Here is a 25448-nt window from a genome sequence, read left to right on the forward strand (position 1 = left end):
GGTGTCATTGTCATATGGATATACAGTATGCCACGTTTGGCTTCCTTTATTTTAACTTCCTTAAGGCTTCGGCCAAGCTATATATATATATATAACAATAATAACAATAATAATAATAAATTTAATTTTTATCTTATCAAATTATTATTTTTTGATAAATAATTTAAATTTAATAGAATAAATAATAATTAAATTAAATTTTAATAATTATAAAATTTTATTTAATTATTTTTGTTAAAAATAATTTTTTTAAAATTACATCTCAATCTAATATTTTAACTCACAAATAGCTAATTATTTAATTTTCAAAAATTTTGGGTCTTATATATTTCACCATAATAACATGTTTGGTTCATTTCTGTTCTGCACAATTTAAAATTCTTCCTCCTCATCTTCTACTGCTTCTTCACCAGGGAGAGAAGGAAGAAAAGACAAAAAATACAGCAGCAACAACAATAAAAGAATGACAATAAGGAGAACACACGTGAAGAAGAAGGAACGCGAAAAAGAAGGAGGGAAATGAGGAGGAGGAGGAACGCGAAGAAGAAGGCGAAGAAGAAGAAGACACTCCGTGCGTAAACGAGCATGAGAAGAAGCGCGAGAAAAGAAGAATGCGGGAAAAGCGTGTAACCTAAAATTGCTTGAATGAACTTGAATGCTAAAATTGTTTAAATGCGGAGAATATCTCTTTTCCGTGAAACATAGCGTACTTTAATCATTCTTAAACCTCAAGTAGGTCCTCATCCATTAAGAAAAATGGACAAATTGACCCCTGCTACCAGATGGCAACTAGTTGTTCATTGACGTGTCATCTGTTAGTGCTATATGTCAACTCCAAATGATTGCAGAGACTACAAATCCCCTCTCTATCTCTTCTTCCTCCTTCTCCTTCTCGTCCTCCTCCTCCCTTAGTCTTTTTCCTCTCTTTCAGACCCATCATCATTGTCTGCATTGACAGTCTTAAAGCTCTTGTTTTAGTAAAAAATTTCACAAACACTAGCTAGTATTAATTTCAATAGACATGACAATTCACAATAGTGGAAAGTAAAACATTCAATTAAGAAGAAAATGTGGTAGCATACTTTTTCAAGAAAAAATTCACGAAAACAAGCTTGCTCTTGGCATGTTGGTACTTGGCGTCGAGGCCAGCGAATTCCCTAGACTTCTTGGAATCTTTCTGAGACTTGTAGAGCTCGGCCTTCAACTCCATCATCGACAATGCACGCATGCCCTTTATGGCGCGGTGCTTCTTTGGCATTATGGACGATTCTATTAGCCATCTCAGTGACTCAACCACCATCCTCTTCTTCCCATTCCTTTCTTCCCTCATTCCACTACCTAATTCGGAAAGATTTGGGGTTTTCTGATTTTCTCCAATTTGAGAATTTCAATTGCTAAGGATTCTTTCGCGCTAATTTCGTTCATGTTGCTTTTTAAGGTTTAGCTGGTTTGATTCACTAAGGCGGACTTAAATCAAACGAGTTAGTATGTGCAGCCATTGATGATGGGTCAAAAAAATGGAAAAGGAGAGGGGGAGGAGGAGCAGAAGAAGGAAAAAGAGATAGAGAGAGAATTTTAGTCTCTGTAATTATTTGGAGTTGACACTTAACATTGTTACTTGATACATTAGTAGATAACCGGCTGCCATTCGACAACAGGGTCGATTTGTTAATTTTCCTTAATGGATAGGACTTGGTTGAGGTTTAAAAATGATTAAGGTATGCTATGTCTCACGGAAAAAAGGTCGAAAAAGAATATTTACCCTTCTCATTTTAATATAATAATCATTAACATTTTTTTGCTTTTATCCTCTACAAAATGTTAAATTCAATAAACAATAAATATTATATATAAGTTTATGCTTTAATAGTTCTAGTGACGATACAATTTTAACAATACTAAAAAAATGTTGCTAAAACTAAAATAATTCTTTGATTTTGTAATATTTGAAAAAAAGTTTGTAAAAATATGACATTAATTTTAATAATAATTTTTAATTATTGTCAAAAACTCAAAATTACATAATCATCATGGTCACTATATAATACCGCCAAAAACTCTACTTTGTCTGTATGAGAGTTAAAAGAATTTTTTCATATGCGACGTGAGTCTTATATACTCAGAACTGATTTCTCTTAACATAGCATGACTCCAACTACCATAGTTATTAGGAGTAAGAATTATTTGTGTAATATATATTGCTTCTACGCTCACCACACCATGTACAAATTCGTGATATGAGTAATCTGCCCACTGCATAAGAAATATCAAGTCTAGTATTTGTGAGATAAAGCAACCTTCCATCATTTGATCTTGCAACTTTCTATCCCTATGAAATATTTCAAATCACTAAGATTCTTGATTTTGAATTTGGCATCTAAAATCCTTTAATTGCATCAATTTCAGCAATGTCATCACCAGTCAAAACTAGATCATCAATATATACGAGGATAACAGTAAACTCCCCTGCCTTGGTTTTAACAAAGAGGGAATGATCATCAACACATTTCTTGTAGCCTGCAGCAATTAGTGTTTGGGCTAACTTGATGTTCCACTACCTGCTAGCTTGCTTCAAGCCATAGAGGGACTTTTGTAGCTTACAAACAAATCTTGGTTGGGAGGTGTTCAATCCAGATGGAAGCTTCATGTAGACCTCCTTGTCTAAGTCGTCGTGTAAAAATGCAGTGTTCACATCCAGCTGCTTGAGGTGTCACTTCTTGGCTGCTGCAATTGCTAAGATAACTCTAAGAGTGGTGGATTTTATATTGGACTAAAAGTATCTGTATAGTTCACGTCCTATACCTGAGTGAACCCTTTGGCTACCAATTTGGCCTTGTGCCGCTCAATTGAACCATCCGGATTGAACTTGACACGAAAAACTCACTTGCACCCAACAACTTTCTTGTCTTTTGGAAGTTCAGTGAGCACCCAAGTTTGATTTTGGTCTAAAGCTTTCAATTCAGCTTGTATCGCCTCTCTCCAGCAACGTTGAGTGGCAGCCTCTTCATAGGTGCTAGGTTTCGAATTGGCCAAAATGGCAAGGGACAAAGATCTGTACTTTGGGGTCATAAACATTGTGAGAATGGATACAAAGAATAAGATGATTTGTCACTAGCAGTGGAGTTGGTTATCATGCAGTGATAATCTTACAGTAACAAGGAGTTTTTTTATTTCTAGTGGACCTTCAAGAAGAGTTATCAAGATGATGCAATGAATGTGAATTGTTTAATACTACTGAAGAGTCTGCTGCAGTTTCTGATTCAAATGTAGCATGCTCAATAGAATATTGTGGTGCAGTGCTTGAAGACGATGGTAAAAAAGTGAGAATGAGTATAAGGCGAAGATATAATGCATGAATCATAAATGAATGGATCAATACATGTATTCGATGCAGTGCCAAGTAGTAAAATTTGAAGTGCAAAATTGGAATTTATATTCTCAATTGCTGCAGAATTTGAGAAAGAAAACTGATTTTCATAGAATGTGACATGCCAAAAAACAAAAATTTCTTTGGATGTTACATCAGTTAATCTAAAACCTTTGGTCCCAACTTTAAAACCAAGAAAGACATATTTTCTTGCTCGTGAATCAAGTTTATACCTTGAGGTGGTAAGTGTGGATGCATAGGCCAAGCATACAAAAACTTTTAAATTCGAGATATGAGCTAGTTTTCCATATAGCAGTTTGTAAGGAATTTCATTTTTCAAGCTGCTACTTGGCAATCTATTTATTAGATGAACAACATGGGTCACTGTAAAGTGTCAAAAATATTTTGGGACATTTGATTGACACCTAATATATATTGATACTTGCGTTCTACAATTCTATTTTGCTGCGGTGTTTTCACACAGGAGGTTTGGTATCGAATTTCACTGCTAGCAAAATAGGATTTGAGAGTGAATTTAAGTCCGTTATCTATTCTTTCACATATTTTTCTTGGTCTCATTTAAAAAATATGAAATAAGTGATCACAGTTAAGTAGTTGACCAAACGATTAAAAAAAATTTGAGAAGATTCACTCTCAAATATCTACTCTTTCCATCTACAACCGTAAGAAAATATTTATGGCAGTAATGACCACGTCACATCATAAGATCTTGATTTTAAGTTTCTTAATTAGCGTGCAAATGACCAATCTAACATTATAAACCAGAGGTAATAGCAATTGAACCCTTAAATCACTCATATGGACCGTTCACATGAAAGGAATATCAATTTCAGACTGTATATTAAAGCATGTTTGTTTCAAGATTTAAAATTATTAAATATAATGATACTATAAAACTTATTTCGTGCTCGCAAACAAGTTATTTAATAATCTGCAGATTCTAGTACATACCTTGTTGAGATATTTTTTATTTTGGGGAAAAAATATGCATTCCTAAATGTTAATGCTTATTTTTCTTAGCTATATGTGGCCTCATTTTGCCTCAAACCTAATGCTATTACATTTAGCAGCAGACTCCTGATCCTTGAAGTCTACAAAACCTTGTGCAAAGTTGTAAACTATAAATACAAATTTCTGGGCAGATATTTCCACTTTGGTTGGCTTACAAGTAATATGAAAGAATATATATGGAGATATTTTTGGATCATCTACCACTTCTTTCCCAATAAGAAGAATCCATGTTGATTGAATTGTCTTTTGAATTAGCCACAAATGCAGCAGTTTCATTAGTTGATGTGCTCACTTCTTCAGTGTCTGGAATCTTATCTTTCCCCTTCTGTTGGTAATACTCTCGTATCATCTCTAACTTTTTCTCGCCAAATACCTGCGTCGTGTCCGGCACCACTTCTTGTACAGCGGTTTTGCCTTCGAGCATGCTTACCACTGACGACATGGTTGGTCGGTTCAATGGAGAGGTATTTGTGCAGAGAAGAGCCACGTTGATGATGAGCATTGCTTCATCTTTTTTGTAGTGTGAACCCAACTTCTCATCAACTAGGTCCATTAGATCACCTTTCTCTTTCAAGAGAAGAGCCTGTGAAAACAAATTATAGATTGTAGTTAATTCTTGTCATCAATATGCAAATAAAATAAATTAAAACTAAAATTGATTGAATCTAAGGGACTAAGATATCTCTAAAATTGTTTTGAAATAAAGTAGGGAACCGGTATAGTTGAGCAAGAAGCACTTAGACACTGAAGATTTTAGTAAAGTCAAGAAATTCTTGCATGCTACTAGAGCACATTTTATGCGTGTTCTAGAAACATTTACAATCACTCATTTTAATTCATAATAGTAAAAAGGTTGTATCAAAATTAAACAATGAGCAGTTGTGACATGTGAATTTTAGAGTAAGAATTAATGTGTTCTAGGAGCATGAACGAATTTCTCACAAAAGTCACAATACCTGAAAAATTGAATGAAAGAGTTTAAAGAAACTCTAAAATAACAATCATAATCTTTGTATATATTCTAAAAGGACAATCATTCAGATTGAAACAAACGCAGGAGATATGAGAGGATAAGTTACCCAGTCAAAAAGAGAGAAGCATTCTTCCTTTTGCCAGCCCATGTTGTTGCTTTTGCCGCTAACTATTTCCAAGGCAACAATTCCGAAACTATACACATCTGCTTTGTCCGTCAAATAACCACGCATTGCATATTCGGGTGCCATATATCCACTGCAACATAGAACATTCATACATTCAGTAACAATGTAGATACATTTTTCAAATTCATAAGTCATAAAGAACTAAAAGAAGTTTCTATGCTGGCTTACTATGTAAAACTTCGAAAAATACACAATACATCTTGCTAAATGCTTTAAGAAAAAAAAAGGAGAACTCACTAAGTGCCAGCCACTTTAGTGCTTATGTGTGTTTGACCCTCTTCATCAAGCTTGGCCAAACCGAAATCCGATATTTTTGGGTTTAGATCTTTATCCAGCAACACATTAGTAGCCTTGATGTCCCTATGAACTATTTTTAATCTTGACTCTCCATGGAGGTAAGCCAAGCCTTTAGCAACGCCTATACAAATCTTGCGCCTTGTTGACCAGTCCAATTTCAATTGAGTTTTCTCTTTGCCTTGATTGCAATTGTCACCGAAATTAGATAACAAAGCCAAATAATCAGTATGTCTATTTTGTATACAACATTTTAGCTTATTAACGAAAGAGATACCAAACTCAAATATAGAGAGTAAAGAAACATTACCCCACAGAGCACTGGCAAGGCTGTTGTTTTCCATATATTCATATATCAACAACATTTGATCTCCCTCCATACAACAGCCATAGAGCTTAACTAGACACGGGTGTTGCAAAGCAGAAATCATGCCAATCTCATTTGTGAACTCACGATTCCCCTGCTTCGATCTAGAAGAAAGCTGTTTAACTGCTATTGCTGTGCCATCTGGAAGAATACCCTGCATTTCCAAATGATTGTAACTATTTTTTTAGTGCAGTAGAAACTATAAAAGAAACAATGATATTGATTCAGGTTCTAAAAAATAAATTCACTTATTTTCCACAATACCTTATATACTGGACCGAACCCTCCTTCTCCAATCTTGCAGGCAACACTAAAGTTGTTTGTTGCTGCTTTGATTTGCCTTAAGGTAAATATGCCAGTTTTTAGATCCAAACCCTGTAGGTCTGTTAGTTGAAGCCAAACAAGAGGAGAATGAAAAGTGAATTAAGATATCCGTTTTCGGAAACTTAGTTATTGCATATGGCAGAATGGTCATTATTCTAAGAATATTAGCATAAATGAAAAGACAATCCATATATTTGCGTTTAGGAGTTGACAAGATAATTAATCAGCATTTATGCAAGCAAATTCATATCAAGTTCTTGTTTGAAAATTAATATTTACTATTAGATAGAGTAGCACCCTATAGTAGCATCTTAGTTCTTACCTCTATATAATGAACCTTTTTGTCGTAAACATCCTCTCCACCAAGCTATACCAAATGCCATGACAATAACAAGTGCTCCAGCCAATACAATTCCAATGATAGCCCCCACAGCTATGCCACTTCCTTTTTTGTTACTTTCTTCTTCCAGTGGGGGTGTAAAGTCTGCCAGATTATGATAAAATACATAACATTAGATGATGAAAGTCAAGGCAGAAAAAACAAAAAGGAAACTAAAGAAAAGAAGAAGTAACCTGGATTGACAGATATAGCTGATATAAGAGGACCATATACTGATCCAAATGGAATGGCAGTTGTCCCTTTCCCGGCCCATTGTAAGCGGATCTCCAAGGTACCACTGGTCACAATAGCTGTAAAATTTTTTATGATGGGCTTCCTGACTCCTCCTGCTTCTTTTGCAATATCGAAATCCTTTAGCAACAACTTCCTCTGCAATACTTCAATCCAAATACACATAGATGATGTTGTGCACAACTCTATATTTTAGTCTAGAAATTGATTTCGAGTAATAATTTAGTAAATCTAACAAATCAAATCAAAGAACTGAGACAACTGACTACTTTGTATCATCCTGTTAAAAATCAGATTTAGTTAAAAAACTATATACACCAGAAGGTATTGCTCATACATGTTGTTGGAAAAGTTGAACTGACGAAACCACGAACCTGAATATATATGTCAAATACACGCCTTCCAAGGCTACTATATGTTTGATCATCAGTAAACATTATCTCTGCAAAATGGAGATTTACAGTGTAGCTTCCATTTCCCATGCAATACCCATAATATGTAAGAGAAAGCGCCGAAACACGTGCATCCATGTACAGTTCGGCATTGTTCATAGCAAGCTTAGACATGTTAGACCATGTATAATAGTCTGAAATACCACTATCAAAGAAGTGACCGGTGTTGCTAACTGCCCAGTTTGATCCACTACGAAGAGATTTTGCTGGTCCAGCTTCTTGTGAATCTTCATCATATGTAATGTTTCCATTATAAGTTATGATCTTCCCACCACAATTTATATGGAGAGAGTATGAAGCTGGAAATTAAATATGCAAAAAGTCAATTAAAGGAAGCAAGCACAATAAACAGGTTCTAGAGAATATTTTGGCAGTAAAAAATATCCATTTACAATTTAACATGTTAAGAAACAATTACTTTTTGACTTAGCACTTTCTAATCATTTGAGTAACTATAAATCCATCCCAACTATCAATCATATTATTACATGTGAGAAGACTTCTACAACTCTATATTGTAAACAATGAGGTGAGGGTCGATAACAAATCAACTTACGTTTAGGACAGCTGGTGATCCCCAGACATGGATAAGTTCCCCTATGAAAATATAGATTGGCATAAAAAGTGAGCATAATAGCATCAGTTCAAGCTATATGCATGAGTATCGAAAAAATAATCTAGCATAAGTAGTATACGCTTACGAGTTATTTCCATTCAAAGCTGATGCAAATAGGTTTCTGAGGCACATTAAGAAATGGTCAAGTCTCAGATAAATTTCTAGAATTGACAAACACATGAAAGGTATGAAGATGAAATGGTTCTTACACAGTTCCTTGTTGACATGTCAACTGCTCTGGCTTTTCGATGCTGAAGTTGTTATACGAAAGATCCCTGTATATATATGAACTGATTTAGAATCAAAGATGGACTAAAAACACTGCATGGAGAACTTGGTAGCACAGAAGAATCCTAAGAATAATGTACTAAGCGAAACATTTAATTTAATGCAAGAAATCATAAAAGTAATGCAGAATTGCTCACGTGTAGTCTGGGTTAGCAATCCAATTTGGCAGTGGTCCAGTGAAAAAGTTTCCAGTTAAGTACCTAGGTAAAAACATTATCAAGAAGTCAATTTATACAAATTGATGAATAACCACAATATTGAAACTAGTAAATAAAATCCTATTTCCTCAATAATTTGGATCTTCCCCTAGGATCCTTTAATTTATCTTAGTTCGCAATATCAATACTTATTTTGATAAGATGAGTTTAATCAATGACATTTTGAAAGCATATGCTCCTTGACATGAAATGAGAACATAATTTTCAATGAAAACATAATATTTTATCTTTTGGAGTATGTGCATTGTGCTTTTACACAAGTCAATGCATATGTATAAAATGCTTGCTGTCTTGTTGCAAACAAGTTAACATTGTTTTGATCTACTTAAACTAGGTTGAGCAGGAATCTCTATGAATCCAATCAGCTTTAGGTTTTGTTTTAGTGCCAGTTCAATGTTAAAGCTAGAACTTTGATACTTGGATTATACAAGTAATGAAAATAAAATGGTATTTATTGACTGATGCAATTTTTTAATAACCACTGTAAACATCAAATTTATATATTCTTTTGATTATTACAATTTTTGCCGGATTTTATAGTAATAATTGTAGGTCAACTATAAATCCTAATGAATCTTAGCTGCTAGAGGAAATTGAATAGCACAAGCAAACTATAAAAAATCATGCGTCCTCATTTTCAGTGTAATAAAAAACAACAAAATTAAAAAGATTTCTTACAGTATATTCATGTTCTCTGGGACACGGAGGGAGTTTGGGATACTTCCACTTAATTTGTTAAAACTGAGGTCTCTGAAAATGAAACGATGTCCAGAACAAGTATTATTTAAAAGAGTAAAGAAATAAAAAAATCAACATGAAAATGTTTAATTCCTACAATGTAATCAAAAGACTGATCAGAGGAAACGTGTCGATGCACTTTATCTAATAAACGAGTACAATATGCAAGAAAAATACATTCAGTGCATGAAACTTCCAAGTTAGAAGGCCAACAAAAAAACAAAAAAAATTGAAAAGAATAAAGCATCACTTACAACGAGTTTAAATTAGTTACATTTCCAAGATATTCAGGAATCGATCCTATAAGATTGCAACTTCTCAGTACTCTGGAAACAATTCAACAATTGAGGATCAAAAAGGCATTGCTATCAACTTTTTCCCATTGCTAAGAGCATTTCTTAGTGAGGCATTTGCAAGCATTAAACTCACAGTGTTTCCAAATTTGTCAAGTTACGGAGTGGTGGAAAATAAGAATCTGGTCCTTTCAAGTCGCTGATTCTCCTGCAAAGCATGTTTTAAGCATGTTGAAAACACAACACCTAAGCAGTTCTGAATTTTCAAGCATTGGTGGCTACAATTCAAAACACCATGCTTACAAGTCAGTAAGGTTTTTCAGAAATGAAATTCCAGAAGGAATTGGTCCACTCATACCACTCCCATGGATCACCCTGGCATAATTATAAGAACCATTCCTTTGGTAAACCAATTGATAATGTGTAATTAGAAAAAAAAGTAACAACGTAAGGCTCAAATTTCACAGGAGAAATCAAAGATTCACACAGCCTCTGAAGACTTGTCCAGCTCTGAATAAAATTGGGTATTGCTCCAGAAAATTGATTATCACTGAGTCGACTGAAGAATAAGAGAGTGATCAACAAAGATACATTACTAATGAAATTAAACTACAGTATAAGGGGATGCAAAAGGAATGAGTAGAGAGATATAGACACTTACACGTAATTCAATTTACTGAGCCTCGCAAGTGTAGTGGGTAAATTCCCAGTAAAAGAGTTGGAGCTAACATGCCTAAAAAAATAAAATAAAATAAAATTTTGAGCAAAGTCTAGAATGGAAAAATGTCAACACTTATGGATTTTATAAAACAAGATTTAAATTGTCAAATCACCGGACCTAGTAAATATTTTGTAAAATCGATTGACTCATTTAAAATTGTAATATCGAAATATTTTAATAGTTAAATAGATATTTTAGCTACTATGTTTATAGCAATTAGTGAACTTGGCAATCAATTTCGCAACAACGATTATACAAACTTTGATAAAGTACCAAAATGAAAAGCATGCCATGTAACTTTTGAAATACACATAATTACGATTTTTGAATCTTGCATAATGGATAAGTTTTTCTATTGCTGACTATAATGACTAATGCCCTTGCCATGAGAGCTCTCCAAAAAGATAAGTGTTTACAAAGGGCTTACAATCTTTCAAGCTGCAAAAGATTCCCAAGCTCAGGAGGAAGCTCTCCAGAGAGTTGATTGAACTCCAAGGACCTATACAATTTTCAAATTAATTCAGAAATTTTCATGAAACTTCCGTGGGAGGAAACTCTAGCATGACCAATAAATAACTTACAAACTTTTCAGGGTAGTTATGTTTCCCAGCTCCTTTGGAATTGAGCCTGTTATTCGATTTCCAAAAAGGGAACTGCCACAATTTAAGAAATATGTGATGATTGCAGTTTTTATAAGTCCAGAATTCAGCAATCTATGGACATTATGTTTAACATTTGCGTTACAGAAATCTATACTTATTCAAACTTAAACTATCATGTCTTAATTTCTGTATATGGTCTACAAAATCCATTTTCCAAAGTAGGATTGAAGATTGCACTTGAAACATTAAATCCCAAGGGAGATACTCCTTCATTGTTTCTCAAAATTTGGTATGCCCCTGTATTAATACATTTTAGAATAATATTCCAAATCAATCCCTAAAAAATTTTTAGTCGCACACTTTAGTCTTAAACCAATTTTAATCATCAAATTAGTCTCCAAACTTTTATTCATTAGAAAAATCAGTCCCAAAATAAAAGGTTAGGAACTAATTTGATGATTAAAATTTGTTGAGGATTAAAGTGTCCAACTAAAAATTTTCGGGGACTTATTTGGGCTATTACTCTATATCTTAATACTTGTATATAAATACATTGATTAACGAATGTACAAGAGTGAGAGGGAAAGAAAAGAAACATGACAGATTTATGTGAATCATAAACTTTTGGCATTGCTAGAATTCCACTTCAAATGTACATCAATCACTTTGGAATGCAATATTACCAGTGATATGATTAAACCACACATGTTGGCCAGATAATTCAATCCAGTTGATTCATTACAATCCCTATAATCTTATGTTTTCCGTAAAGGTAGAGAGAAAGAGAAAGAGATTACATGTTAACAACATTCAAGGAACTCCATTGCTTTGGGATTGTGCCGTTAAGATAGTTGCGAGTGAGATCACTGTAACAGAGAGAATACCAAGTAAGTGAGAGTGAAGATAGTGGTGAAAGAGAGGAAAGAATGTGTTTTGTGGTTGCTTACATTTCTTGCAGGTAAGGCAACTTTGCAAACTCCGGAGGAAGAGTGCCAGTTAGATTTTGTTTTTTTAGAACTCTGTATAGGATAAATCTCATTCATCAACACAACAATTGTCACACTCTCACCACATTTGTTAACGTATTCCTTATAACCAAAACATATTTTTTTTGGTGTCTAAAAAGAGAAAAATTAACTAAAATGATAACAGTATTAATATTTTAGTAATACTTTTTATACGCTCAGAGTATAAAATAATTAATCATTCACACCACTAAAATTCAAGAAAATTGACAGTTTATTATACACAATTTTTGGATAGTCATTATCATGGTGGTTAATTCCTATGAGTATTAGCATTTTTCTTAAGCAGGGGCGAACTGGATCGGATCGGATCGGATCGGATATGGCCAAAATCTCTATCCGATCTGCACTAAAATTATCGAATTCAATATCGGCGATTTTTAATCTTGGATCCGATCCGATCCGTAAATTTGCGGATCGGATCTCGAATATATCCGCAAAATATATAAATCTTTTAAAAAACTTATTTTTATTTAAAAAAATCAATAAAATACTATTTTTCTACTCTTTTAAATATGTTTACTCTTAAAATATTATTAAACATACTTTTCTTAAATAATAAAAATATATGTTGTATTATTTTATTGGGGAAATTATTCTAAAAGACCGCTAGGAAGACTTAATTATTAAAAAGGGGCCGTTAATACCAAAATTATTAAGAAGGACCAAATCTTTTTATAATATTTAAGAAGAAGAACTAAATCTTTTTATAAGAAGATAAATATATTCTTAACTATTTTTTTATTTATTTTGTATAATCTTTAATATATGCTATTTAATTTACAATGCTATATAGATATTTATGAATATTCACTTAAAATTAATTAGTTAATTAATTTTAAAAGAATTACTCTAAAAATTGTTAGGGAGATTTAATTATTAAAATATTGATTCTTAATTATTTATTTATTTATTTTTTATAATTTTTATATTAAAAATTTTTATTTTTTCTAAAATTTTGGTAATTTTTATTATTTATTTATTTATTTATTACTTTTATGATCTTTTGTCTTTTTTTTCGTTAGGTAAAGATCATAAAAATAAAAAAATAAATAAAATTAAATAAATAATTAATAAAAATTACTTAAATTTTAAGATAAATAAAATTATTAACATAAAGATTATAAAAAATAATTAAAGATATATTTATCTCCTTATAAAAAGATTTGATTTGTTTTCTTAAATATTATAAAAAGATTTGGTCCTTCTTAATAATTTTAGTATTAAAAGTTTTTTTTAATAATTAAATCTTCCTAACAGTCTTTTAGAATAATTTTCTCTTAGTTGAAATAAAACATAAAAATAATATTTACTCTTTTATTTATTTATTTTTGTGGATCTGCGAATATGCTACATAAAATCCACAATCTGATCCGATAACCTTGCGGATCCGATCTGATCCGATAACCTTGCGAATCCAATCGATATTCGTAATTTTTGGATTGGATTCGAATAAATACCGCAAATATGCGGATTGGATTCGATCCATGAACATTCTTATTCTTAAGGGTAGAATAAGAATAAGAATGTTTAGGATTTGGGACTTTACTCGATCCTAGAATTTAATGTTATTTAATTATTTATTAAATTTAATGTTAATGCATTGTGAGTGTAAAACATTTATTAGGGCATAAAAAAACTGTTAACAAAAATAACTACCAACATTAAACTCTTATTTCTTTTAATCTTTTACAAAAATTAAATTTTTATAAAAGTAGCATAATTTAATTTTGAAAATTTTTAAGAGTTTAATTTTAACACACAAAATATAAAAGCTTCTAAGCTAGTTATAGAAATCACTTATATTTAGTTCATAGTTCACACCATGCTTAAAGCGTGAAATTAAACTCTATATATTATATATCACATAAGTATCTAATCATAGATTATGAAATTAGTAGAAGTATGAAACTCACATGCCAACAACATGGCAGAGATTGTTATTAGAGAAAGAACAATCACAAGTGACAGCATTTAGTGTCGAGTAAGATTTGGAAGCAGGGGAAGACCAGTTTCGTTCTCCACTACATGGATCTACGCTGAAGTCCCAATCTTTCTTCCCAAGTGTGTTCCCTATCTCCTTCAGAACTTGCACTGATTCACAATTTCAATTTTTCATCACAAATCACACTCATCATCATTAACTTAATTATTATGAAAGAGCAAATATGTAAATGTCACCTTCCTGTTGTTGTAGAGTGGCTGCAGAAACAAATGAGGATGCAATAAGAAGCGAGAGAGAGAAGAAGAAGAAGAGAGTTACGAGTTTCATGCTTTCAAGTGTGGGGAAATTTCGTTGATGATACTTGAAAAAAAAGAGATTAAATGAATGAAGTAATTAAATTAAGAAGAATGCAAAGGAAATTTGACCAAGACATGCTTATTGTTATTGAAGAAGCAGACATTATTTAATTTTTTTTTGTTTTATCTTGGGTTACGGAGGACAGACAGTGATGGCTGAATAATTGTAGACTTATAGCATTATTTTTTATATATATTACTAATATTATTAAGTCAAGGTAAATGGCCAAATTTATTTTTAAAAAAATTATTTATTTTTTAAATTGATTTTTGAAATATTTTTTTAATCAAATTCGTCTTTCAAAAATTTTAAATTAATCGCGTTAATTTTTCTGTTATTTTTTTTATTGACAGTACTAAAATTTGTTAATATGGCATGTTAAGTGATACTAAGATACATACATAGATTTATAAAATAAGATCAAATTAAAATTTAATTGAGGAAAAAACTTGAGACATTAAAATTTTTAATTTGAGATTTATTTGATCTAATTTCATAAACTTATCATATTAATCATCAATTAGGATTACTATATGTATATTATGATATCAATTAATGTGTCACATCAATAAACTTTGACGCGTTACTCGTTAGCAACGAAAGTGATGAAAAGACTAAAATGACTAAATTAAAATCTTTAAAAGACAAATTGAACTAAAAAAAATTTGAAAGACTAATTTAAAAAATAAATAATTTTTTTAAATTAATTTGACTATTTATATCTCTAAGAATTAATGATCACGTTCTTTTTAAAAGTTAGATCATTTTCTAAATTTGATTCTAAACGATTTTATTAATTAAATTAATCTTTTAAAAGTTATAAATTAATTATTTTTATTATTTCGTTATTTTATTAACAATTTTATCAATTATTAATGATATAGAAGATTAATTGATAATATATATAATTTTTAATATGTCTAATTAAATGTTAATTAAATATATTTAAAAAGTAAAAATAATTAATTTATAATTTTAAAAAATTAATTTGATAAATAAAATTTATAAAAAATGAATTTAAAAATGACTAATTTTTTATAGAGTAATTTGATTATTAATTTATTAAGTTAATCTTTCATTTATTGAATAGTGTCCGAAATAATAATAAAAATTTAATAGTAAATATACTAAACATGTATACGGTATGTGGTAGGGTTTATAACTTATTAGTGTAGAACTCTGTAGGTCATATAGTGTCATGAATCATGATACGGTGCAAATAATTGAGGTAATACTGAATTTGGTGGTTGGAATTTGCAACGCTCGTTTAAATAGGTTCTGACATTTGAAAATGACAAAATCGGTCTTTGATTGTGCGAATTGTGGATTAAAAAAAATTGAAGTTGGTCATTAGAATTTATTATTTTTTATGATTAATTAATTATTTTATTCTAAATAATTTTTATTGAAATCAATTTTAACCGATATAAGTTTCGTTGCATTAAAAATTTTTATGAACGAAAATTACATTGATTCTAGTAATATCATAGATAATTGGAATTGGAAAAATATTAAAGAGTTATTAAAATTTATTATTTTTAATTATTAATTAATTATTAATATTTAAAAGTATAAAATAAAATATATTATTAAATTATAAAAATTAATTTAATAATTAAAAATAATAAATTTTAATAATTTTTCATATTTTTCTATAAATATTTGTTCGTTTTTAGATTCTAATTCAACTGCTAATAATATGTAGTAACTCAGAATATAATAATATTAATATAGGAATTCTCATAATAAGATGATATATACGACTAAAATTTTTGTATGGTCAAATAAGTAATTTAAAATAATTAATTAAATTTATTTTATATTAATATAATATTAATTAACTAAACAAATTTAAAACACTTATTTAATCCTACTAAAATTTAACCATATTGTTATAAAAGGTGGCTTTGGTTAATGTTAAATGTAAAAAGAACATAATCCGGAGGTTTTGCAAAGTTTGAATGAATGTGTCGCTTTTTTCTTTGGTTTTAATAGCAAAAGATTTGAAAGAGAGCTAAATTTATTGAAACAAAAAGAGGCTTAGTTTTAAAGAAAACGATTTGATATTTGAAAATTATTAGATATTTAAAAATGGTTTGATTATTGAAAAAGATTTGATATTTGAAATAGTTGAGAGATTGTTTGGTTGGGACCCTGAAAAGGTGGTATAGTCCGAATTTTAGAGGAAATGCTGCCAAATTTTTATAAAACTCTAAGATTTTGTTTAAAGCGTTATTTAAAAGCAAATCTTATTTAAGAATATTATTTGATTTCGATTTATTATGAAAAGAGTCTTTGTTTTCAATTCGATTTATTAAGAAAATTCTAATGTTTTAAATTCAATTTTTTGAGAAGAGATTTCGCTTTAAATTATGATTTGAATTCGGTTTAATGAGAAAGAAAAGAAGAAGAATGAAAAGTAAAGGAAATAAAGATAATTAAAAGAATCTCTGCCAGAAGAGAACAGAGAACAAAGATTAAAAGAGTAAATTAACTAAAAGGGTCTCTGCCTGTTATAACCAAAGAGAGAGGGAAAAAAAAGAAAGAAAAAGAGGGGCTTAGTGAGTCACGTGACTCACCCCCCTCCCCAACCTCACTTATTTCTTTCACCCGAAACCTTATCCCTTTTTTCAATTTTATTTCTTCTTCTTCTTCTACTTCTTCTCCCTTTCCATCTTCTCATCTCTTCTTCTTGAAATCATACACTATCATTAAATCCACTTCTTTCATTTTACTTCCTTCTCCTTCTCTTCTCTTCTTTATTTTATTCATTTAAATTTCTTTTATCACAATCCTAAATCATGGAGTTTCAACCTATTTAGTGAAGAAAGTATTCAACTTTTGAGTTTCGGTTATTATTGAGGCTTCAAGGTAACTCTTTGACTCAATAATTAGCTATATCTCAAATTTTTAGCATCCCTATACTTGTGGGTATAGTAAAATCCTAATTAGGGTTAGAAAATTTGGGACTTTTGTCAATGTGAGTAAGATTATGTTAATTGACAATATTAGTAGCTCACAAATATCATCATTGTCATATTTCTAGAGTTGTAGAGTTATTGGACATCATTTGGTAGCTCGTTGACGCGTTCAGAGTTGCTTCTGGTTCTTTGGAATCAAGTTGTGAGTGGATATTATATCTATAATTATTTTTAAATATATTATTATCAATATCTATGTTGAATCATTAATTTTGGAGTTTGAAAATATTTTAATATTGTGATTTTTGAATTTTTGAAAATAAATATTGATTTGTGAAACTTACAATTTTATAAAAATACACACGAGACGATATTTATATATTTTGTAAAGTATAAATATTTTCTTATTTGACTTATTTAAATTTTAATTAAATTTTAGTATGCACTCTTGTATATATATTGATTTGCTATGGAATTTGGTAGTATGTTATAAACATTAGAGATTTTTATAAGTGATTTGGTTTGGATTGGTTTGGGAGACTCTGACTAGAAAACCGTAGTTAACGGCGGTTATGACGTTAACCTAGATACATCTGGCTCAGACCTCAGCTAGTAGGGGCGTTGCTAGCCTAACGTGTAGGCCACACGTTGGATCTGTTATACCGTACGGACACACTAGAGGAAAGGGCTACCTTTAGAGGTGGAGCCACCCTAGGTGTGTAATATTTGATTTGATTTGACTTCTGGAATGAGAACTCCCATTTCAGTTCATCCGCTTAACTACTTATCTATTTGTTTGCATAATTAATTAATATAAATTTTTCATCTCTAAAAAGAAATATAATTTTTAAGGTAAACTCTGTATTGTCTCGTATGGGTTATAAATGTAATGTTTGCTCACTGAGTTGCAAAACTCACCCTATTATATTCCCATATTTTTCAGATACAGGAGTCATTCCAGGTTCCATTCCACCTGCCCCTCAGTAGATCTTAGTCATTTTGGTGAGCCCTTCTTCTTTCCAAGGGCTAAGTAATTATGTAATGGAATCTTTGCTCAAAATTTAAATTATATCAATGTTTCATATGTCACAGGCGGGATCCTCGTGTGGGTTATGTTATTTTAAATCTTGAACTGTTTAGATAGTAATTATAAGTTAGTTATGTAAGACTTATGGATTTAACTATATACTCTAGTTATCAACTTGTTATATATATGATGCGTATTTTGGATATATTTGGTTGTGGATATAGTTGGAATATGTTGTTGTTGTTGTCTTTGGAAATGGATGTTTATTATTGATACAGGGAGTTAATATTTATGTTGGTAAGGTCCTAGAAACAGAGAAAGGTCTATCCGTTTTTCTGAAAATTTGGTCATTTGGCTTGCTGAGGGACTTGTCCCTTGAGCGCCAGTCATGGCTTGGTTCAGGCCATGACACTGCCATAGGAGAGCAGAGGGCAAGGATAAAGAAAAAGCTTTAAGAGATTGTCTGTCACAGGAGAGCAGATGCGACTTTGTTTGGGCCTTAGTGCCAAATGTATAGTGGGGACGCCCACACACTGAGAACTGTTTTTCATATGTAAGCACATTGAAAAACATTTGAAAGTCACACTGTATGTGGCCTAGCCGTAAGACTTATAAGCACATTGTATGCATCTGGAAAGCTATATTTGGGACTAGTGCCTGGATAATGTCGGGAGCGGGTAGGAAACCGACACATGAGCTCATGGCCTGCTTAGGAGAGACATGCATCATATTATTTGCGCACTTGTATTTGATTGTGGTTGTTTATTCAATTTTCCTGTGATTGTGTTGTTTGCCGTAATGACTTACTTGTGTGCTTAATTGGATATTTTGTTGATGCTGCAAACTTAGTATGTATTAATGAATGCTGCTTGTGGCTGGTGAACTGTGAACGTGGCAGAGACTTTGTTTAAGTAGTGTGATTTAAAGAAAAGGCTTTAAACAGTTTTAAGTAAGATCTAGGAAAAATTTTAAGGATTTAATAGAGAAAACTATTTTTGGGACGTGAATTAACTTTTTGTATTTTATTCTATATTCTTATGGCATTTACTTACCCTACTGAAAACATGCGAGGACGACATTCTCACTCCCCTACAGATTTCCCTTTCAGCAGTAGGTTTAGGAATCCTTGGCGCGGAGCTGCGACTGAACATCAGAGCTTTATGTACATACGTATCCGTATCTCCTGTATTTGGTGTAGTCTTGGGTTTTTCCCTCGCCATTTATTGACCTTGAATTTCAGAGGGATAGGACTTGTATTTGAAAATTTTGGAATAAGTTTATGTATATATTGCTATGTGAATAAACATATTTTGTGATTAAGAGGTTTCAAGTAAAGACTTTTTGTTTTCTTGATTAAAATTCTATCTTGTATTCCCGAAGATTCAATATTAAATAGAATTAGTATAAGATAAAAAGGTTAAGAGTTGACTAGCGCACAGACTTTTAGTACGGTTATGAGGTGCAAAAAGTTAGGGTGTTACATTATGGTATCATAGCAGTTCGTTCTTATTAGAGCCTTGGGAATGGACTGACTATGCTTCATTGCATACTCTGAGTGTTGTCATGCAATAGGACTTGTCCTAATGACAAGAATTTGAGTTTCAGATGCATGATTGTCTATTGATTAATGCTGTTAGTCGACTATTGCATTTCTCATGGTATTAGGTCTAGCCAACTTAATACTGATGACTTTTGTATACGGAAACACTAATGGATTATCATAGACGAGATAGAAATAATAGGTTATGCGAACCACGGGGTTTAGGAACGTTAGAAGTTGCATTTTAAGGATTCATTTCGACGTATTCTCTTTATTTGTGCTACACGAACTCGTACCATCTCTTCTTTCATTATCTTCATTGTAATTCTCTTCCTTGGATTTTCTCAGAATGTGATATTATTATTTTTCGACCATTTCTTTATCGTTCTTGTGTACCTTTATTTGCCAGTAAATCTAATTGCCTACCTGACTTCTTTCGAATATTATCTTCGATACTGCGCATATTTCTCTTCATGAATCCTATTTTTCTTTGATTTAGGTTCGAACTTGTTCCAATATAATAATTTTCGAGGGCAAGAATTTTTGTAAAGTGGGTGGGATATAACACCCCGAGTTTTTGAACAAATTAAATAATAAATTATTCATAATTTATTATTTTATTTAGAGGAAAATATTTTTCTAAAAGTAATTAAATTAAATTTTATAATACTTTGAGTTCAAAATCTATTAGGATTTTTAAATAATTTTTATTATAATAAGATATTTCAAAAAAAAAGAATGATCATTATTATTATTATTATTTGTAACGGAGGTAAGGTGCGTTGTAACGGTGACAGGCTCGTTGCAACGTTGGCTGGGGGTGTCACAACGAAAGTTGGGTGTGATGCAACAGAGGCTCAGGACGGTGCAACGTTGGCTGGGGAAATTGCAACAGAGGCTGGGCGCGTTGCAACGGAGGCTGGGTGCCTTGTAACGGAGGTTGGGCGTGTTACAATGTTGGCTGGGGGTGGTGCAACAGAGGCTGGGCGCGTTGCAACGTTGGCTGGGAGCATTACAACGGAGGCATGGTGCTTGCAACGGAAGCTGGGCTCGTTGCAACGTTGGCTGGAGGCATTGCAACAGAGGCTGGCCGTGTTGCAACGTTGGCTGGGGGCGGTGCAACATAGGCTGGACGCGTTGCAACGTTGGCTGGGGGCGATGCAACAGAGGCATGGGGCGTTACAATGGTGGCAGGGCTTGTTGCCACGTTGGTTGGGGGTGTTGCAACGGAGGCTAGGCGCAGTGCAACGGAGACTGGGGGTAGTGTAACGTTGGCTGGAGGTGTTGCAACGGAGGCTGGACGCATTGCAACGTTGGCGAGGGCTTTGCAACGTTGGCTGGGGGTCGGGCGTTGCAACAGAGACGGGCGCGTTGCAACGTGGGCTGGGGGAGTTGCAACGGAGGCTGGGCTCGTTGCAAGGTTGGCTGGGCTCGTTGCAACGGGGGCTAGGTACGTTGCAACGGAGGCTGGACGCGGTGCAACATTGGCTGGGAGCGGTGCAACGGAGGTTGGACGAGTTGCAACGGAAGCTGGGCACGCTCCAACGTTAATAATATTTTTAACCCTTATCTTTATAGATTTGAGATAGTAAAATCCAAATGAATCGTTAACCCTTATCTCGTATTTACTTAGAAGTAAACATCACCATTTAATAATAATAATAATAATAATAATAATAATAATAATAATAATAATAATAATAATAATATTGGATAAGCATAAATTTTTTTATGAAATTTTTAAGTATTCTTTTAATTGGTTGTACTTTTTATTATTGTTTTTGGATATTAATTTCAATTTTATATTTAAGTATTCATTTTTTTCCATAGCTTAACAATGATAATTTAAGTAGAATAAAAATGTTAAATTATAAAATTTAATATTTAAATAATTAAAGCAAAACCTTAATAATATAATATTCAATGTTATTTCAATGTGAACACGTATTCAATTTATTCTTTAAATATTATTATTTTTTCTTAAAAAATATTATAGAAAATAATTTTCACCTCTAAGCACGTATTCAATTATTTTTATAGAAAAATATTTCGCTTAATCTGTCTACCCTAATTCGATTTATGCATGTTAGTCTCCAACAAGGTAAATCGAATTAAGCTACATCGATCCACTATGAAATACACTAAATTTGTACAAATCTGCTTCGATTTACATGAAGAGTGTAAATTTAAATAGCCTAATTCGATTTAGTTGAAATCAAAACCCCCAGTAAATCTATGTAGTCTAATTCGAATTACTACTAAAATTTGTAATTCAAATTACTCTAATTCGATTTACATAAAAAAATTTCTGAGATATATACATATCAAATTCTGATTTAGGTGATACATGTAATATTTGACTACATTTAGTTTATCCAAGTACTTTATCTAAAAATTTTAGTATCCATATTTTTATCTTTAAAAAAATTGTATTGTATTGAAGTCTTTTAATATTAAAAAAATAACACATATAAATCTTTTCATTATATTTTTAAAGTTTACTTGTCTAAAAAAAATAACAGATTACTTTTATAAAATTAAAAAAATTTAATATAATAATATTTTAGAGTAAGTACTGTTAGTGTGTTTTTTTGGTGACTAATATGACCTAATGATTAAATTAATAGATTTTTGTAAATATATTTAATCAAATGTCTAATTGAATATGTTATGTGTTATGTATGTTATCAGTTAAAAAATTGTGAGTAGAGTAACTAAAGGACATATATGATTAATTTGTAATCTTTGATGAACTAATTTGATTAAAAAAATCTTTAAAAAACAAATTTAAAAAATATCTTATCTTTTAAAGATGAATTTGACTCTTAACCCTCCCAAGATTTTCAGCAATGCTCCAATAATATTGCAACTCGCCAACTCCTCAACATTCTGACATACAATACTAATTCTCCGTTCTCCAATATTACAAAAGCAACGAGGCACGATTATCACTTCTTAATTTAAATAGCTGAAAAATTTTCTTTGCAAAGAAATTGACTCAGAGTGAAATAGTACTCAGTGTTTGCAAATTTGTTATTTTATCAAGTTGGGGAAAAAGGTGAATCGGATCCATTCAAGTCACTAATTCTCCTGCATATATCATAGTCTAAACATGGTCAGAAAAGTTCTTTGTTTTTTGTTTGTTTTTTTTCTTTTCTTAAAATGAACTTGCTTTCAAAAGCCGGCAAAAATAAACAACTTATACTTACAAGTCACTAAGGTTCTTCATAAGTGAAATTTCTGAAGGAATTGGACCACTGAAGCGGCAACCTTGGATTATCCTATATTTTTTTTTAGGGGAAAAAAAACAACTTTGACTCGTGAAAAGTTGACAATAATGAATAAAACAATAGAAAAGAAGTTGACGATCACAAAGCAAAAGGGAAAAATTTCTCACACTGTCTAAACTAGATACTAGAATAACATATAGCCTAGGGAAACAAAATAGGCAGAAGAAAAAAATAAGGAAGCTCACATGTTCTTCAGGGTAGTGAAATTATTAGAAGTAAGAAGTGAAAAACCAATCAGTCAAAGAACAAACCATATATTTGAAACTTTAGAAGTAGAAACCAATCAGTAAAATAAATAATAAAATGATAACACATTGATTTTCCGAAATAATAATAGTAACAATTGTAAAGGGCTTACAATGTTTCAATAAACTTTAAGTAGCTCCCAACAATTTCCACTGGAACAGAAATAATATGTTGGAAAACCAGAAACTTACAAACTTTTGAGAGTTGTTATATTTCCTAGTTCCTTTGGGATTGAACCTGTTACACGATTTCCATAAAGAGAACTGGTGAAAGGGAACATTAGTTAATATCAGAACCATCATAAGAAAAGCAAAAGACAATTAACAACTTCAAACTAAAACAACATGCACATGAAAATGATGAAATGAAGAAATTATTAGATTTACACCCTCTTAGTGTCCTACAAAATTATACTAACTCATTTCAATATTTGAAAAAGTGTAGATCATAAGCTAACTAATAGTAGACATTATCATGAAACATGAACCATGATTGAAATGTCAAGCACTGAATGAAACATTTCACACTAAAAATAGCTATAATCATATGTTCTACACAGACCATGCTACGATGCATTGAACTTGGTAGATCATGCATCAAGGTAATCCAATGGTATAAATCTGCATCCTGCACCTTAACGCAAAATCACTCTTACACTATTCAATAGCTTAGTGCACAATGCACCAACTTCAACTTGGTGCATCTAAGACAATTTCATCTTCCTCATATAACGAAGAAAAATATGAGAGACCAAATTAAAGGAATGAGAAAAAGAGAGAGAGAAAGAAATTGCATGTTGACAAGATTCAAGGAACTCCATTGCTTTGGAATTGTGTCGTTAAGGTAGTTGAAGGTGAGATCACTATAACAACCAGTGAAAACTAAGTAAGTGAGACCCAAGATAGTGATAGAATTTGAAAGAGAAACAGAAAATGTGAGTGTGGAACTAACATTTCTTGTAGGTAAGGCAACCTTGCAAGCTGCGGCGGAGGAGTGCCAGAAGAATTTTGTGATTTTAGAACTCTGTATAGGCCATATATTTTTTCATTAATTGCCATACTCGCTTGTCCCATCACACTTGTTAACATATTTATTTTTGAAAAGGATTTTTTTTATTGATTTTATACATTGAGAATGTAAAATAACAAACCATAATAGTAAACTTCAAGAAACCGACAATTTATTTTGCATAATTCTGTTTGATAGTTATCATGTTGGCCTATGTATGTTACTCCACAAATATTTTGCTAAATAAACTTGATGGTTTTCAGTGGCTAAGAGAAGGGGGTTGAATTTTAGCCCCTTTTTTACTTCAAATCGCTTGCTGATCTTTGTAACAATTTCTGGAGACCTTTTTATTTTTGTCTCGTCTCTAGCCACGAGATTTTTTCTTTTTATCTCGTCAGCCAGCACGAGATATTTTTCAGTTTTATCTCCTGGGCAGTAAGACAGAAATGAAGTAGATGAGGGAGAAGAATTACACCAAGATATATCATGGTTCAGCTGCTAAGTGCTATGCAGCCTACATCCAATCTCCATCACAACAATGATGGAATTTCACTATAATCATCCTTGATTACAAACACCAATTCTCCCTAGGAACTATCCTTCCTATCTGGGACAAGTTTAGAATCTAAATCCCAATCCTGAACTTGACTTAGTTACAGCCAAATTTTCAAACTGCTAAGTGCTAACCCAACTTGTAAGGGGATTCCCACAGAATCATGATACACAACACAGATGTACAAAGGATCTCTAAGGACATCTATGGCTTTTTCTTTTAATTTTGCACTCACTGCCTTTTTCCGCTCTATGACTTTTTTTTCATACAAACCTCACTGTTTGCCTTTTTCCATGAGATTCAAGATATGATAAATTTATAAAGAAAATTACAAAACAGAATACATTGAAGGAGAAGAAAATCTGTTAGCTTAGGTAGCTATGAGAACTCTGTGCCTTGCACTCTTACTCCTTACTCCTTACTCCTTACTTCA

The 25448-nt window shown here is 31.7% G+C and overlaps 1 protein-coding gene across 1 annotated transcript; it reads right to left on the minus strand.

Annotated features, from left to right (window-relative positions):
* Window positions 1-4285: 4285 nt before the first annotated feature.
* LOC112703555 (probable LRR receptor-like serine/threonine-protein kinase At1g53420) lies at window positions 4286-24291 on the minus strand. The gene is made up of 27 exons (XM_025755042.3): window positions 24016-24291; window positions 23646-23717; window positions 23128-23199; window positions 14310-14433; window positions 14045-14222; window positions 12051-12122; window positions 11901-11969; window positions 11083-11154; window positions 10929-11000; window positions 10442-10513; window positions 10268-10339; window positions 10084-10155; window positions 9917-9988; window positions 9742-9813; window positions 9428-9499; window positions 8669-8731; window positions 8453-8518; window positions 8329-8364; window positions 8184-8224; window positions 7550-7926; window positions 7118-7313; window positions 6867-7028; window positions 6485-6603; window positions 6164-6374; window positions 5797-6034; window positions 5479-5629; window positions 4286-4982 (listed from the first exon to the last, which is right to left on the minus strand). The coding sequence occupies exons 4-27, from the start codon at window positions 14398-14400 to the stop codon at window positions 4593-4595; spliced, it is 3036 nt and encodes a 1011-aa protein (XP_025610827.1). The 5' UTR covers window positions 14401-14433; window positions 23128-23199; window positions 23646-23717; window positions 24016-24291; the 3' UTR covers window positions 4286-4592.
* Between the last annotated feature and the right edge of the window lie 1157 nt (window positions 24292-25448).

This window comes from Arachis hypogaea, chromosome 7 (genome assembly GCF_003086295.3).
Source record: "Arachis hypogaea cultivar Tifrunner chromosome 7, arahy.Tifrunner.gnm2.J5K5, whole genome shotgun sequence".
Classification (NCBI taxonomy): domain Eukaryota; kingdom Viridiplantae; phylum Streptophyta; class Magnoliopsida; order Fabales; family Fabaceae; genus Arachis; species Arachis hypogaea.

What these genes read in the sequence shown, in the direction of transcription:
- LOC112703555 (XM_025755042.3), bottom strand. Translation starts at nt 14,400, where the DNA reads ATGAAACTCGTAACTCTCTTCTTCTTCTTCTCTCTCTCGCTTCTTATT. An exon ending in TTGCCTTACCTGCAAGAAAT is followed by an intron (nt 11,970 to 12,050) that starts GTAAGCAACCAC and finishes TCTCTGTTACAG; the next exon opens with TGATCTCACTCGCAACTATC. An exon ending in ACATGTCAACAAGGAACTGT is followed by an intron (nt 8,365 to 8,452) that starts GTAAGAACCATT and finishes AATGTGCCTCAG; the next exon opens with AAACCTATTTGCATCAGCTT.